Here is a 15,712-nt window from a genome sequence, read left to right as displayed (position 1 = left end):
AAATCAAATATGACTAGATATGTCAATAGTTTTACCTACATGTATTTTTAAACTTTAAAAACAAAAAATTATAATTTTTTATTAATACTTTGAAATAAATATTTTCAAATTATAGATGGTTAAGATTTTATTTGAATAACTTTCCTTTTAAATATTTTCTGTTAGGTTTTTATTCTTGGCAACCCCGTTTGACAAAACTCCTTTCAGATGTATTTATTTTCGCACTTTTATTTCAGTGAGGCTATGAGTTTATTAGATACGAATCCAAACCCGAATCGAACCATGCAGAGAAGTTTGTGATGTTAATGCTTTCAAGATTGCCACTTCGCTGATTATTACGGGGGTCGAGCTGCCCGGTCAGCTCGCGGCCGAAGCAAAATGCAAAATTGCATTCAAAATTGCATGTCCGTCATTGCTCGCTCGAGCCAAGGAGTTCTCGCTCAAGCTAGGTCTCGCTCGAGCCAAGGAATGCATGCTCGAGCCAAGGATTGCGTCCATACAAAAACCTGAAAAAGTGTATTCCTCGCTCGAGCCAAGGATCCGTCGCTCGAGCCAAGGCACTAGTAGAAATCATGAAAAATACACTGCTCGCTCGAGCCAGAAAAGCTTCGCTCGAGCGAACCTCAGAATCCGGATTTCTCAAGAAGTTTGTTTTCTTCCCAATCTTGGATTACTTTTGGTTCTCTATAAATACTTGGTTTTCTCCCAAAACTAGGTGATTGATTGAAGTCCTCCAGATCTTCTTTTTGGTTCTTAAAGTTTATATCTGGGGATATTTTGTTTGTTTTTTCTTTGATGTTTTTATTGAGTCTTCAACTCATGATTTAAAAAGAGTACATCAAAGGTTTGTTTGTTATACACAAAAGAGAGAGTTATTCTTCAGTTGTGGATTCTGAAGAATTCGAGCCTGAAGCTTTGGTGGAATCCGGAGTGGCTCATCAGAAAGACAATTCCGTGGTGAAGATGGGGTTGGAAGAGGCACATAGAGGTTGGTTCAATTAGGCGTTGTGGATTCGCTAGGTAATTGAGAGTATACCTGTGTAATTCCTTTAAATCTTCTTAGTGGATTGTTTTGTGGCTGTTGCCCGTGGTTTTTTTTATCACAGTTGGAGGTGTCCAATTGTGGTTTTTCCACGTAAAATCGTTGTGTCTCTTTATCTTGATTGTTTGATTGGGATTGTTATATTTTGCTTAAAATTGATACATAATCACAAATCAACATCTAGGAGGTTTCTAGATTTTTCATTTTCAAATTTCAAAATAACATATGGCTAAAAGATATAATTAAAATTTATTTCTAACTTTCTATACAAAGATTTTAAAATTTAAAATTATGGATATATATTTTTAATCTAATTAATTTAGTTATTGTTTGAGGTACATAAGAGCACCCCCAACTAGTGTTAGCATTTTGCGTAATGAAATTAAAAAAAAAAAAATAATTTTATCTCATTTTTTTCATCCATATATTCCGATAAATCTCTTTAATTTAAATTAGATTTAGTAACATTGTCAGTTTTTTGTGTATTTGTTTAAATAAAGTATTAAACAAGTTTTTGCTTTTTTATTTATTTTTATTTTTTATAACAAGAAACAAAAATAAAAAAATTATTTGACGTGCCAAAAGGTTTAAAACAAAAACGAAAGAAGAAAATTATTTGGTGAAAAGGTAGTTGTCGGTGGTAGAAAGAAGTAATTCTATTTTCACACATCACTTCTTTATAGTGTACACATTTAATGAACACATTCTCATTATACACATAAAAAAATAAAAAATCTCAGTATAGATTTTGATTCCAATAATACCCTTATTTTTAATTTCAAAATCCTAATTTTTCTTCCATCCATCCACTCTCTTTTGCCATCATTGTCGTCACCTTTAGCCATCTATCACCACCGTCATCGCCACTCTCAACTCTCTTCCATCTTAGACCTCCAAAGTTAAGCATCAAAAGTGATTGATTTGCGACAAGGAACCAGTGGGAGTGTATGATTTATGACAGAAGGTGATCGTAAGAGCATCCATAATGGGATGACTAAAATTGTTTGTTAAAGTGTATGACAAAAAGTGATAAAAGTGAGACTTAAAAATATGTATTAAGGTGTGTTAAGAATTTATTAATTTTAGAGAGTGAATGATGATATAATAAATGTGTTAAAGAGTATGTTAAGTGATATATAAATAAGAAAATAATAATAAAAAAAAGATGAATATTGGTAGCTTTTTCTTATTCCCTCACTTTTTCTCTCATCTCCTTTCTCTTTCTCTTACCATCCGTCCAGTCACTACAATGGATGGGTCCCACCACCACTTTATTCTCTCTCTCTCTCCCTGTGTTGATGGCTAGAACCATTGTTAACTGCGGCAAGCAAAATAATATATAACACTATTTTTTGAGTTTAGCCAACTCCTTAACAGCTCCAAATAACATATTTCACTAGCTAAAATTTGTAGATTGACACTAATATGTATGTTAACAGCTCCATTTGTGAATGTCTTGAATGGACAGGGAAAAGAGATGACTAGAGGGGATAGCGGACGATAGAGGTGGTGATAACGATGACAATGGCAATAGAAAATGGTTGTGGCGTTTTAGAATTAGAATTTAAGTAGAAAGAGATAAGAACATTTTGGTATTTTTACTCTAAAACAAAATTATATTAAATTTGTTTTATTAAATATGTAAATTAAGAAAAAATAATATATGAAAGTAGAATTAACTAGTAAAAAATATCATGGAGATATAGGTGTCGTAATGTCACTTAAGCCTTGTTTGGCATAACCTATATAATCCATCTTTTTATCTTTTTATCTTTTTTCCATCACATCACCTCTCTACTTTTCTGCACATCTTTTCGTAAAAAGACAAAAAGTGCACTTTTTTAGGACACCCCAAACCAACCCTTAACATTGCCAAATTTTTATATTTTTATTTAGAAAAATGATATTTAAGTCAACTTCAAAGGTAGACTTCATATATTAATTTAATAAAAAATATATAAAAACTTGAGCAAAATGTCAATTCGTCAAAATATTATGAACAAAAAAGAAAGAAAAGACAAAATAATAATAATAAAAAAAAAATCTAAAGTCCTGACTCCGCCGGAGTCTTCTGTCTTGGCCATCGCCTCCTCGAGAAAAATACTTGCGTCTCTCAGAGCCGATGGTTCTCTAAACAAGAAATTTCAGGAATCTGTACATATTTCTTGTCCTTCATGGAACTCATGAACATGCGGTGAGCTCTCTCTCTCTCTCTCTCTCTCTCTCTCTCTCTCGATCGATCGATGATCGATCGATTATAGTTTATGTTTGAAATTCTGACGAGTAGTGACCTTTCTGCGAGTTCTACCTTCAAATATGTGCTCCCTTTTTTGTTCCGTGTCATAAGATTTCCGTGCACGGTGATGGTTTGATTCAATTTCTGATGTAAATTGTCAATTGGGTTTGTCCTATATTGAATCTGAAAAGATTAACACAACTGAATGGCCCCATAACTCTCATTCTCTCTGTAGTTGTGTTTGATTTTTCATCTGAATCGGTAATTGAACCCATTGGTTTCTCTTCTCTTAGTTTCCAACTGGGTATGCTTGATTTTTCAATTTGAATCTGATTTTTGTGATCCCATTGATTCTTCTATCTGAATTCCCTAACTGGGTGTGCCTGAATGTACCGTTCGAATCAGATTTCATGATCCCACTGATTAGTCTATGTAAATTTCCATCTGGGTATGTTTGATTACTCTCCGTTTCCCTATCCATTGACTGGACTCATTCTATCATGAAAAGTTATTCTTTTGGGTCTGGAAATCCCAAGGCCTTTCATGCTTACCCAAGTGGTGACTTTGATTTAGAATCCGGTACCATCAAACGAGCCAGAAAGCCCAAAAATTCACTATTTCATCCCGTCAAAATGCTTAAATCTATTGGAAATCGTTTTAAGTACTACTACAAGTTGCACCCAATGTTGGTTTTCTTCATTTTCTTGTCATTTGGGCTCACAGTCATCGTAATGTTCTCTCATTATGAGAGCCAGTTTCAGGGGGTGAGTTATTCTAGGAAATTTAATAGGGTTTCGGATACGTATCCATTTGCGAAGCTTCGGAATCTTGTAATGGTTGCTGGGCATTCAATTTATACAAGTAGTAGTTGTGACAAGGTTGATAAGGAGGATTCTTGGTTTTTGGAGTCCTATCAAAAGCATCCAGGCCAGGCAGCAACTTTTTTGACACACATACAGGAGGGAGTAGAAATTGCCACCAAAGATAGTGAGGCCTTGCTCTTGTTCAGTGGTGGCGAGACTCGGAAAGATGCGGGGCCTAGGAGTGAAGCACAGAGCTACTGGACTGTTGCTGAATCAAAGGGATGGTTTGGTGAGTCCACTGTTTTTCTCACTTTGAGTAGTTGCTTTCTAATACTTTATTTTGGTTGAAAAAAATTAGGGTCTATGAAATGATTAATTGTAGGAAGAACCCATTAGGCTTTCTATCCATTGGTTTTTTGATGTTGGTTCAAGCATGTGCATTTGTATGCTTTGCACAAGTAATGGAGGTTGATTATTTTTTTGCATACATAATTCTCAACTTATAGTTGAACCCTAAAGTCACCGAGGAAATAGGGTTCTCGTAGATAACCTGAATTTGTTTGCACGGGGCTTAGTTTTAATGGACATATCTTTTTCTTTTCTTTTTTAACTGTAAAAAATGTGGATTAACAGAGACTTATTAATTATATTAGTCCACAAAAGCACTTTTTTCTGGGGGGTAGGGGGACATTGTTAGCCTGTTTGAAATGCATCAGGTTTGTTCAGTTCTAGTTGATGTTAATTTTTTAGTAAGACCATTGTTGTTTTGTGTTTGTGCTGGATATTGTTTGTAACTGTTAGTTTCTTCTCCTTTTTTATAATTTATTTATTTATTTTTTTTATATTTTAAGTTGGGGTAAATAATTCATGCATTAAGTGCATAACCTTTCCAAATATATGTGCGATTTGACAGTCGGGTATCAATCAGTTTTATATTATTGTTCTGTTTCTCTATTCTGCTTGCTTATCAAAGAGCCTTCAATGACAACCAAAAAACGAAAGCTAGATGCTTGAATGAGTATTACAGTCAACCAAAATAGATGTTAAACCTTTCTGGCTTTAATACATCACATTGAAAGAGTTGAAACTATGCTAAGATAGCTGTTTATGCGCAACCTTCAACTTGTAATGTTCCATGGAGCATGGAAAATGCAGAGTTGGACCTTCTCTTTCTCTAATGAAATTTGTGTTTGGTAATTCGGCAATTCTTGCTAACTTATGCAACAAGGTTAGTCTTCAAGTACATTGAGGAGGAAAAAGTAATGAGAGATGTCTGTATTGAATCAATCTTGTAATTTATGTTTATCTCCAAAATAGTTGGATATAAACCATGCTATGGAAATGGTTAGTGTTCCAAAATTACTTGTATATTTTCTTGCTGTCCTGCTATTTTCGTCCTGAGCCTGGTAAACAACACTTTCACAAATCGTATTGAAATGGTGCCTTTATTTTACTAATATTTACTATTGTATATAGTTAATTAAAGTGACAAAGCAATTCCATGTTCATCAAATTGTTTAGCCAACTGGGAATTAAGCCCTTATGCTGCAAGATGAGCTTACCTGCTGCATTAGTTCTACCGTCAACTATGTTGAGATGAAATAAAAGGAAAATTATTACATGATTTTTTCATCATTTTCCCTAATATATCATTATATTAATCTCTGTTGAAATTTTATTCACTTTGTACAAGTTATGAATCATCTAACTCTGACTGTGCCACTGTATATTGTCTGCACAGGCAATCAAGAAAATGTGAGATGGAGGGCACTCACAGAAGAACATGCGAGGGACAGTTTTGAGAATCTTCTCTTTAGTGTTTGTCGGTTCCGCGAACTTACCGGCACATATCCACTTAATATAACTGTAAGTCCACTCATTGTAGCATGAATTCCCATTATTCTGCAGAGCCTGAAATACGTTTTTTTGGCTTAAATCATGATGTTGAATTTGATTTCGCCAAAGATATTTTTGCTTAAACCTCCATGCTTAACGATCTTGTCAGTGTTGCCTTTGTTACCACTATTTGATGTTGCTGAATTTCAGGTCGTAAGTTACGATTTCAAGGAGGAGAGGTTTGCACAGCTGCATCGCTCTGCAATTCGGTTTCCAGAGGCGAGGTTCTTATACTCGGGCACCCCAGCTTCTCCAACTTCAAGGGAAGCTGCTTTGAAAGGTGAAGCACTCGTGAGGACTCAATTTCAACAGGACCCCTATGGCTGCTTAACTTCACTGAGCCGCAAGAAATTAGGGCGTGATCCTTTTCACCGATCAATCCCTTATCCTAATGGCTGTCCTGAAATTGAAGGCCTGTTCAGATATTGCAGTGCAACTCCATATCCAGGTTCCCTCCCTTGGGCTTAGCCTCGTTTTTTTTTTTATTATTTTGATTTATGATAGTATTAGAACTTCTAAACCAATATCAAATAGATGTTTTACCCAACAACAATGCAAATTCAACTTCCCTTAAATCATGTTATAGCTAGACAGAAGATGGGACTTGTTTTGTTTTTTCCTTTCTGCTTATACAAGGATTGTGTAGAATCATTCACAAAGTTATTTCTCTCTTGATCAAAAATCAAAAATCAATAATTATGTTGGTGTATGCATTATTGTAGACTGATCTAATTATTTTAACTGCAAAACTCACGTAGGATCTCCTCTGATTTACTAAGTTGCGTTCTGAAATTCTAATGCTCAGTGAAATCTAGGTTTCTACTTAATTTAATTTTTAAAATATTCTAATAAGAAGACATGAAATCAAGTTGATCCATCTGTCACTTGTAACCCCTAAGGTGTATATGGGATGCGATATAGAAATCCTTTGGTTATAGCAAAGTTTTTGGACTCAATTATGAGATTTTTGTAATGATCTACTGGGATCATATTTTATTCCCTCCTTTCTTATTCTCATTATCCTTGAAAATGAATAGGGTATATTAAAAATGAATATACTTGAGTAATTTCATTTTCCTTCTATTTTCGTTTTCCTTTGATAAATCCAAGATACAAATAAAGTTATGATCAATTCCTTTTATGATCGGTGTGGGATTTGATCTTTTATTTATAATTTTCTTGGTTGCTTTGTAACTTTTAGTTATACAAAAATAAAAGCCCTTATTTTGGTCGATGACATGTCTTGTGCAAGAAAATTGTCCTTTATTTCACTTCTGCTTGCATTAATGGGGTTTTTTTCATTCTTTTTTATTTTATTTATTTATTTATTTTTCGTCTGTGGGTTTTATTAATGAACTTCAATATCTTTAAATTTTTTGTTTTCCTGGGTCAAAATTCAAATTGTTATGGGAAGAAAGAAGAAAAATTTCAAATTGTGGGAATATATTACACATTATTAACTGTCCAAACTCCTTGTAGCTTCTAGGCAGGTTCACAACAATAGAAAATGAAACACTATTATTTTTTATTTATTTATTTTTCTGGAAAATGGTCCACAACTTGGCTGCTAAGAATTTTCCTACCTCTGTATTTTACTTATTTGTCCTTTGAATATGCCTCTCAAATCATTTCCCTGCTACATCCAACAGTAAAAAAATAATATTATTTATATATATATATGTATATTTATCTCATTCCATTTCCTCCATCTATTTATCACATGATGGTAATTTATCTCTATATTTTTGTTCGGCCTGGTCCACCCGGTCTCGGTCGGCCTATGTCAAGCCTCGCAAGCTTAAGTCAAATTTCGGGCCGGGTCGGCCCATGGACTAGAAAACTAGGCTAAGGCCCACGCCCCCCATGGGATATTCGGTTCTCGGGCTGGGCTTGATCATTTATTTTTTTATTTTTTATTTTTTTCACAAAAAATAACATCGGATCTCGAGTGGGCTGATGGGCTAGGTTATGGGTGGGGCTCACCCGGGCCGCATGCGGCCTTCGGGTGGCACGCAAGCCAATTTTACACCCCCTCTATCTCCGAATTTTCATCTCATCAAATTCCATGGCATAACTTATTCTCACAGCCCGATCAATTATCTCATTAACTAATTGAAATCGTAAGTGTTAATACAACAAAAGCAAAATACTCTGTTCATTTCATCTGTTTTTCTGGTGATTACAACTACTGTGTAGTAAAACCAGTGACCCAAACTCTTAGAACAAATTATTTATACCCATTATTAGACGGAGAACAAGCTTAAAATAAATAATAATAATAATAAAAAAGTCAAAGTTACATCCATTGAAGAGTAAATTGTTGACGTTGTGTTGTAAGAAACTTCACAAGAACCCTCACACACATTATTACCCAGTGCCCTTCATGATAGGGCAGCTTGAAAGCATCTCATTTGTGGAACTATCAGAGGCACCACCATGGCCACCCTTCATGAGACCTCCAAGCAACTCTCCGCGATCATAAAAGAGCTCTACCTTCACGATTTTTGATTCTTCATTTAACTGTTTCAACCAGGATTATCAATTTCATGCCTCAAAACACTCAATTCTGTTTAGAAATCCAAAAGAACTTAAAAATAGAAGACAAGAAGAGAAAAAGCTTTAATTAAACACTCAATTCTGTTTAGAAATCCAAAAGAACTTAAAAATAGAAGACAAGAAGAGAAAAAGCTTTAATTTGGGGATGTTTATAAATAAATAAATAAATGAGATTTAATTGGGATGAAAATGTTCAATATATACCTCAAAAATGGCCATGCCATACAATTCTATCTTTTCACCAGTTGGGGCATACCCTTTAAAGGGACCCTCCATGAATCCCCAGTGCCTAAACTTGAACACAATCACTGGTGGCCCCAAATAAACTTGAAGAACCTCTATGGCAAATCCGCGGGGGAAAGTTGTTGTGAAGGCCTGGTGCGATGATTCTGCAGTTTCCTCAGCTATGTTGTAGAACTGGAACTCCTCTGGCAAGGAGGTCTGCAGTAGTGGGTTGTACCCTCCCCCAAACTTTTGCACTATTTCTTCCAGGGTTGTCGGTTTTCGCCCTGGAAATTGTGATCAAGAAAGTGCTCACAAGGAAAATTAGACTGAACAAGAAGGATAGGATACAAAAATATTAAATTAAAAAGAAAGAGGACTTTTTATTACCATTGAGACTGAAAGTGTACTTCTTTGGGTCCATGGTTTTGAAGTCATCAAAAGATTTCTTATGGAAAATCTCCATTTCCCATGACTTGAGAAGGTTCTGCACTTTTTCCTCAAGTGAACCTTGAGGCCAAATCTACAATAGACAAACAATTAGGTCAGCCATAGAAAATATTGATATACTAAAACTATACAAACATATACAAATACAGAAAGGATAGTCCGATCCTATCAGTCGAGTAAACAAAACAATCATCTGATTAAAGTAGTGGGATCTCCACTTAACTGTTTTTAACCAATTAGAGATAAATTTGTGTTTTGAGATATTATTTTAAAAATAAGTTTTTAGAGAGTTTAAAAATTTTGAAAAGGGGCTGGCTTCTCTCTGGATTGGAGGGGTACTGTTGAGCCTGTGTAGGTTCACTATGGGTCCCGTTTTGATAATGTGAACCGTTCAATGTGTAGAACTCGTCGAGTACTGCATTTTTATTAAAAATCACGTTAATCAGATATCGATAATTACGTGATCAAATCAGTTTTGTGTAAAAAAAAAATGGATAGTAAAAAAATAAACGGTTGATAGAAATTGATCCGATGAGATATTATCGATATCTGATCAACGTGATTTTTTATTGGCATATAGTATTTAACGAGTTCTGCATATTGAACGGTTCGAATTATCGAAATGGGACCTGTGGTGGGTCCCTATGGGGCCCAACAGTACCTTCTAGTCAGATCATGGACTAGAGAGAAGCCTAGCCCTTTTGAAAATTTGTTTGATTGTATATTTTGAAAATACTTTTGAAATTTGGGATGATTTGATATTTTTTATAATTGGATAGATGGGTATGAAAGAAAAAATGATTGAGAATGAGAGAGGAGGGAAAAAGTAATTGATTAATGTGTAGTAGAGAGAAAAGTGATTTTGAAATATTTTTTCAAAAATTTTTAACCAAACAAATTTTTTAAATTTTTTTTCAAAAATTATATCTCCCGACACAAACCAAACAAGACCAAAGAATTTGTTTATAACGGGTGAGTAAACACTACCTTTGTTCTGCCTTCTTCAAAGAGCTTGTTGACAACATCATAGTTAGGAGGAGCACCAAACCTCCACTTTGTGTTCTTCTCTCCCTCTCCATTCAAGGAAGCTCTATACTTGTCACCCTGCTGAGCCGCCTCAACTGAAGAAGATGTCATGTTTGTCTTGGCAGACAAGAGCAAAGCTAAATAAGGTTGAGTCTGAAATTGTGTGATGCGCAATCCTCGCATCCTCTCTTATATATATATACCAAAACATAGCCCATTATAGATTAAAAATAAACTTTCCATGATGCTACCCAACAATTTTAAAATAACATTTTGTTTGACTATTGTGAGAATGATAAGGACACCCCATCAATATGGGCTAACCAAAGAAAAAGGGGTGGTTGAGTACAATTTTTTTTTTTAAAAAATATATATATATCCAAGTTATGTACTTTGTGTTATTTTGATTCTTAAATTTAACTTTTATCCCCAAATGATTACATATGTGTTAAGGTAGTCCTCATGGCTGATACCATTGAAAAAAAAAAATGATTAATTATACTTTTGGTATACGAAGTGTAAGTTTTGGGAAATAGTGTCCCTCCAATCCGATATGGACGGGAGGGTATTGATGGGCCTGTGAGGGTCTATCATAAGTTTCGTTTCGATAATCCGAACCATTCAATGTGTAGAACTTTTCAAGTACTATGTTTATAAAAAAATCACGTTAATCAGATATCGATAGTTATTTCATCGGAACAGATTTTTGTCAATCGTTTATTTTTTCACCGTCTATTTTTTTCATACAAAACTGATTTGATCACGTAACTATTAATATCCGATCAAGGTGACTTTTTACGGGAATATAATACTTGACTAGTTCTATACATTAACGGTTCGAATCGAAACGAAAATCATGCTGGGCTCCCACAAGCCCAACAATACCGTCCAATCCAATCACAGACTGAATAGAAACCATTCCCTAAGTTTTATATTATTTTGGTCCAACATTTCGATTTGGTCAATTTATAAAGGATTAATTTTCTGTAGCTGTAAATTTTTTGTTCCCGAAGTATACTAGATTCTAATGATGAATACTAATGGACTAGCGTGAGTCACGGAAATCCAAACATCTTGAAGCACCTTCTTTGGTTTTGTTTTTGAAAATTATTGTTAATTTGTTTTTTCTTTTTACTTAATTTTCTTGATTTTAGTGATTTTTTTGGTATTTAGTTTTTTTTTAATTCATTTAAAAAGTAAAATATTTATGAAAAATCTTAAAAAAAAAAAAAAAACGAAAATGTTTAATTAGAGACCAATAATGTAATAATAATAAAAAAAATTTCAATGATTAGGTGGCTCACAACGTAAATATAATGTGTTCATTCATGGAAAATGTTAGAAGTCCAATATTTTTATCAAATATTTTATTAAATGTCCTAATATGTAAGATATTTAGTAAAATATTTGGCAGAAATGTTAGCGCCTCTAGCATTACTCCTTCATTCATTAGTGTACATAAAAGGGTAGTAGAATTTTAATTTTAATTTTTTTTTGGGTCATTAAGTATTGATCTCTAAATTTATGTCATTAAAAATAAATTTAGAAGTGAAATGAATTTTATTTATTTTTTTGTCATTGAGTAATGAATAATGATCTCTAAATTTTTGTCATTAAGAATAAATTTAGGAGTGATATATATATATATATATATATTTTAAATTAAGTGTTTTTTTATTGTGTTAATGGACAGAATATATACAACCCGAAAATGAAAAAAGAAAAAAAAAAGAAATTTACATGCGTGGTCAATATGACGTGGTCTGATTTAATAGGCACCAATACTCAAATATGTTTAGTTAAAAGTTACATAATAACTAAGAAAATTAATAAATTAATAAATAAACAAATAAATAAATAAGAACGGAAATGGTCAATCTGAAGTTGGTGTGGTGTTCACAATGTTAAACTCAACTGATCAAGAAAACATCTCTGAGAATCTCAAGGCTACTTGACCCGGTATCATCTAAAGTTGTGTTTAGTTTATTAAAATAAAGTGAAATGAATTATTATTTTATTAAATTATTTATTTTTATATTTGATTAATTAAAAAAAATAATAAAAAATATGCATTACAGATAAAATCATGGAAATTTTTTTTGAAGGTCTTTGGTATTAAGATTTTATAGCATAAAGGACACCCAGTATTTTCATAATATCTAAGGTCCCTCAATATCAATTTAGAGAAATTTTGACCCAGAGAAATTCTCTGGACTTCCTAGAGAAATTCTCTTCAAAGAAATTCTGAAAATTTTTCTAGACTTTCCTGAGATTTTCTCTCCAATTTCTCTACACTTCCCAGGGAATTTCTCTGGACTTCCTAGAGAATTTCTCTGGACCTCTTAGAGATTTTCTCTCCGGAGAAATTTGTATTTTGACTCAACCAGAGAAAATTGATCAAAAAGGAACCTCAAGATCAATATATACTTAATTATTATCAAACCAGAGAAAATCCATTCAAAATCACATTTTTCATTTTTTTCCCCTTCAAATATCTGAGCAAGTAAACAAATTAATAGAGAAACTGAAACAACCAAATATCAAAAAGAAACCAACATATCCAGTGTTCTAGAGAAAATTCGCACAGTGACTAAATCCAGAGAAAATTCACATAATAGCCAAATCCAGAGAAAATTCACACAGTGACTAAATCCATAGAAAATTCATATATAATCTGTATAAACCCTCAGAATCTTTGAGTAAACAATCACCACTCTCATCATCTCTAACCTCGAACAAAATTGTTAATTCTTGAAACTCCAACTTGAACAAAATTCACAGAGAAGACTTTCCAGAGAAATTCACATCAATCCAAGGAAATTCTTCAAAATTAGAGAAAGTCTCACCTCCACACCAGAGAAAATCACTCAAATCAGAGAAAATCCCTCTCTCCAACCCAGAGAAATTCCCCCTCACAATCTTTTCTGGTTGAAAATCATAAACCTCAGGCAAAATGTGTTCCATGGTTCACGCATTGGCTCTAGAGAGAAAATTTTCGATTTTGTTGAAAAAATCGCTAATGTAGAGAAAATTCAAAGTCAGAACCATAAATGCTATAAGAATAATCAATTTGGAGTTGAAAAGTAGATTTCAAACCCAAAGAAATTCTCTGTTTCTCTCTAGAGAAATTTCGATTTTGTTGAAAAAATCGCTAATGGAGAGAAAATCCAATACTAGAGAAATTTGAACAGAGAATTTCTCTGGGTTCAAACCAGAGAAAATTGAAATTTCTCTGAGTTCAAACCAGAGAAATTCTCTCTAGCTAGAGAAAATTCACAAACAATTATCACAATCAGAGAAAATGCAAAAAAATTTGACATCTTTGCCATATAAAATGTAGTACAAGTTTTGACATCTTTACACCCTTATTTTCCTCATATTCAATATAGTAACAACAAGAGAGATTTCCATTGGCAGCAATGGCTTGAATTACATATCCACCATTCATCAATGTGAACTACTAGGAGAGTGAGGAATTGAGTGGCACATCAAACAACAATCAACAATCAACAAAGTTGCAATTTCTTCCCCATTCCCACAGATTACACAACCCAGCTTCCTCTCCAAACCTCCTCAGCAAAATCACATTCAAATTCTGGACTTCCAAAGAATTTCTCTAAGTTCAAACTAGAGAAAATTGAAATTTCTCTGAGTTTAAACCAGAGAAATCTAGAGAAAATTGAACACCACAGAAAAAATTAAACAAGGCAAAGAAAATTAAACATTACATAGAAAATTAAAAATGAATTTCTCTAAACCACTCCTTCACTATATGCATGAAGACATATCGATGTATACATATATATGCACAGAGAGAGAGAGAGAGATGATGTGAAATTGATTAAACAAACCTTTGGTGGCTTGTTTATCTACATTGTATTTGAATCTCATGAGGAGATCCTGCGTGATCTGAACAATATCTGGACCGAATTTTGACTTTCCAGCCAGATCTTGACTGGAACGCCACATCTACGACAACGACGGTGATGGTGAGTGTGAGTTTCGCTCTGTCGAGTTCCATTTGAGGGACAAATAGAGGTCTCTCTCTTATCGTATTCTCTTTTTCTCACAACTAATGTTGCTGCCAATGTCAACCATTATGTCACCGGTGACCTGATTAGTCAAATTCCTTCGTAGAAGAAACCCTAATCTCTCTCTCTCTCTATACATACATTCAAATGGGCAGTAGAACCAAAATGAAGCAACATTTAGAAGGCACAAATTTTTCGGTGATATATGGGTTTGGGATTGAGGGGCCTTAGATATTATAAAATAATATTGTGGATCTCTTTCATTACTAAAAATGGGAGAAGAGCCAAGACTAATTTTTCCTAAAATCATCATTCATTATTATAAAAAAAAAAAAAATGATCATTTCAAATAATCATTTTAATTTATTCTATATCATTCTATTCACCACATAAAACATAAAATTTTTTCAATCTAATGATAAGTTTTCTTTATCTTCTTTCACTTCTACTGTAAACCATAAAGAATTGGATTGGCTCAAGAATTTTACCTAATCAAATGATTTTTGAAGAGTTGATAATAATATTTTACTTCAATGGTCCTTTTAAATACTTTAAAATTCTAAGAATAAAGAAGTGAAATTATTTTGTGATCCAAATTATGGCACACATTTCTGTGTGCACTTTATAATTAAAGAATAAAATGGTATAAGTTAATACTTTTTGAGTTATAATTATTAAAAAAAAAAAAAAGGTTATAACCAAATAACATATGAGATATGACCAAAGATCTTATGAGTTATAATTAAAATAAGATCATAATTAAAGAAAAAAATTGATTATAATTAAAAAAAAAAATTTTAAAATGCATATAATAGAGGGTGTGTATAATGAAATTTCCCTATCATTTAACGTGAAATATTTGCCTTTATAAATCTAAAAAATAATTATAAAAAGTGACGAGTCATTTTATTTTAAACGAATAAACTACAAGTGATTCCATGAATTATTTATACATAAAATGATCCTAGAATGGATCTAGAAGGTTGCCCCTAAAAAATTTAAAAAATTATGTATGTTATATTAGTAATTATTAATATAATTTTAAATTAAAGTAATTTACACTTTCAAAATCATAAAGATTTGTACCCCAAATTATTTACATTACAAAATTTTAAAAATAGTTTCTAAATCGAGTTTTATCAAATATTGATATGTTCTAGTTATTATCGGTATTATTTGTTATATTTCTATAATTGTAGATACCCCATTTTGACCGGCTGTAAAACTTAGACGTTTTCTTTTGATCACTCAATGATGAAAATTAGAATATGCTATTTTATGAATTTTTTAGCAGAAAAGTCAGATTTAAGCTTTAATTCTAACGTTACACTCGTTTGGCTAAATTATTTTAGATCTATTTAAAAATATTTTTATGCATTTTTTTCTTATCCGAAAAATTTAGCAGTTTGAGGAAAATTGGCTCTTCAGAAAACAAAAATGGGTTTTGGCT

General features: G+C 32.8%; 2 protein-coding genes across 2 annotated transcripts; one reads left to right on the top strand and one right to left on the bottom strand.

The window, feature by feature from the left end:
* The first annotated feature begins 2,992 nt into the window (after positions 1-2,992).
* LOC114303151 (uncharacterized protein C57A10.07) lies at positions 2,993-6,686 on the top strand. Its single transcript, XM_028248303.2, has 3 exons — positions 2,993-4,370; positions 5,823-5,947; positions 6,128-6,686. Exons 1-3 carry the CDS (start codon positions 3,779-3,781, stop codon positions 6,443-6,445), a joined length of 1,035 nt encoding a protein of 344 aa, XP_028104104.2. The 5' UTR covers positions 2,993-3,778; the 3' UTR covers positions 6,446-6,686.
* A 1,418-nt stretch (positions 6,687-8,104) lies between these two features.
* LOC114309963 (pathogen-related protein) lies at positions 8,105-10,436 on the bottom strand. Its single transcript, XM_028255857.2, has 4 exons — positions 10,193-10,436; positions 9,146-9,278; positions 8,738-9,042; positions 8,105-8,497 (listed from the first exon to the last, which is right to left on the bottom strand). The coding sequence occupies exons 1-4, from the start codon at positions 10,412-10,414 to the stop codon at positions 8,345-8,347; spliced, it is 813 nt and encodes a 270-aa protein (XP_028111658.2). The 5' UTR covers positions 10,415-10,436; the 3' UTR covers positions 8,105-8,344.
* Between the last annotated feature and the right edge of the window lie 5,276 nt (positions 10,437-15,712).

Source organism: Camellia sinensis, chromosome 3 (genome assembly GCF_055761805.1).
Source record: "Camellia sinensis isolate YWXY chromosome 3, ASM5576180v1, whole genome shotgun sequence".
Lineage (NCBI taxonomy): Eukaryota > Viridiplantae > Streptophyta > Magnoliopsida > Ericales > Theaceae > Camellia > Camellia sinensis.
Note: the sequence above shows the minus strand (reverse complement) of the source record. Positions and strands in the feature narration are given on the sequence as shown.

Excerpts from the sequence above, each read along its gene's own strand:
- LOC114309963 (XM_028255857.2), bottom strand. The coding sequence starts at position 10,414 with ATGCGAGGATTGCGCATCACACAATTTCAGACTCAACCTTATTTAGCT. Across the intron at positions 9,043-9,145 it reads GTACACTTTCAGTCTCAATG|GGCGAAAACCGACAACCCTG; the intron begins GTAATAAAAAGT and ends CACAATTTCCAG. Across the intron at positions 8,498-8,737 it reads ATGGCATGGCCATTTTTGAG|TTAAATGAAGAATCAAAAAT; the intron begins GTATATATTGAA and ends TGGTTGAAACAG.
- LOC114303151 (XM_028248303.2), top strand. The coding sequence starts at position 3,779 with ATGAAAAGTTATTCTTTTGGGTCTGGAAATCCCAAGGCCTTTCATGCT. Across the intron at positions 4,371-5,822 it reads TGAATCAAAGGGATGGTTTG|GCAATCAAGAAAATGTGAGA; the intron begins GTGAGTCCACTG and ends TTGTCTGCACAG. Across the intron at positions 5,948-6,127 it reads CATATCCACTTAATATAACT|GTCGTAAGTTACGATTTCAA; the intron begins GTAAGTCCACTC and ends GCTGAATTTCAG.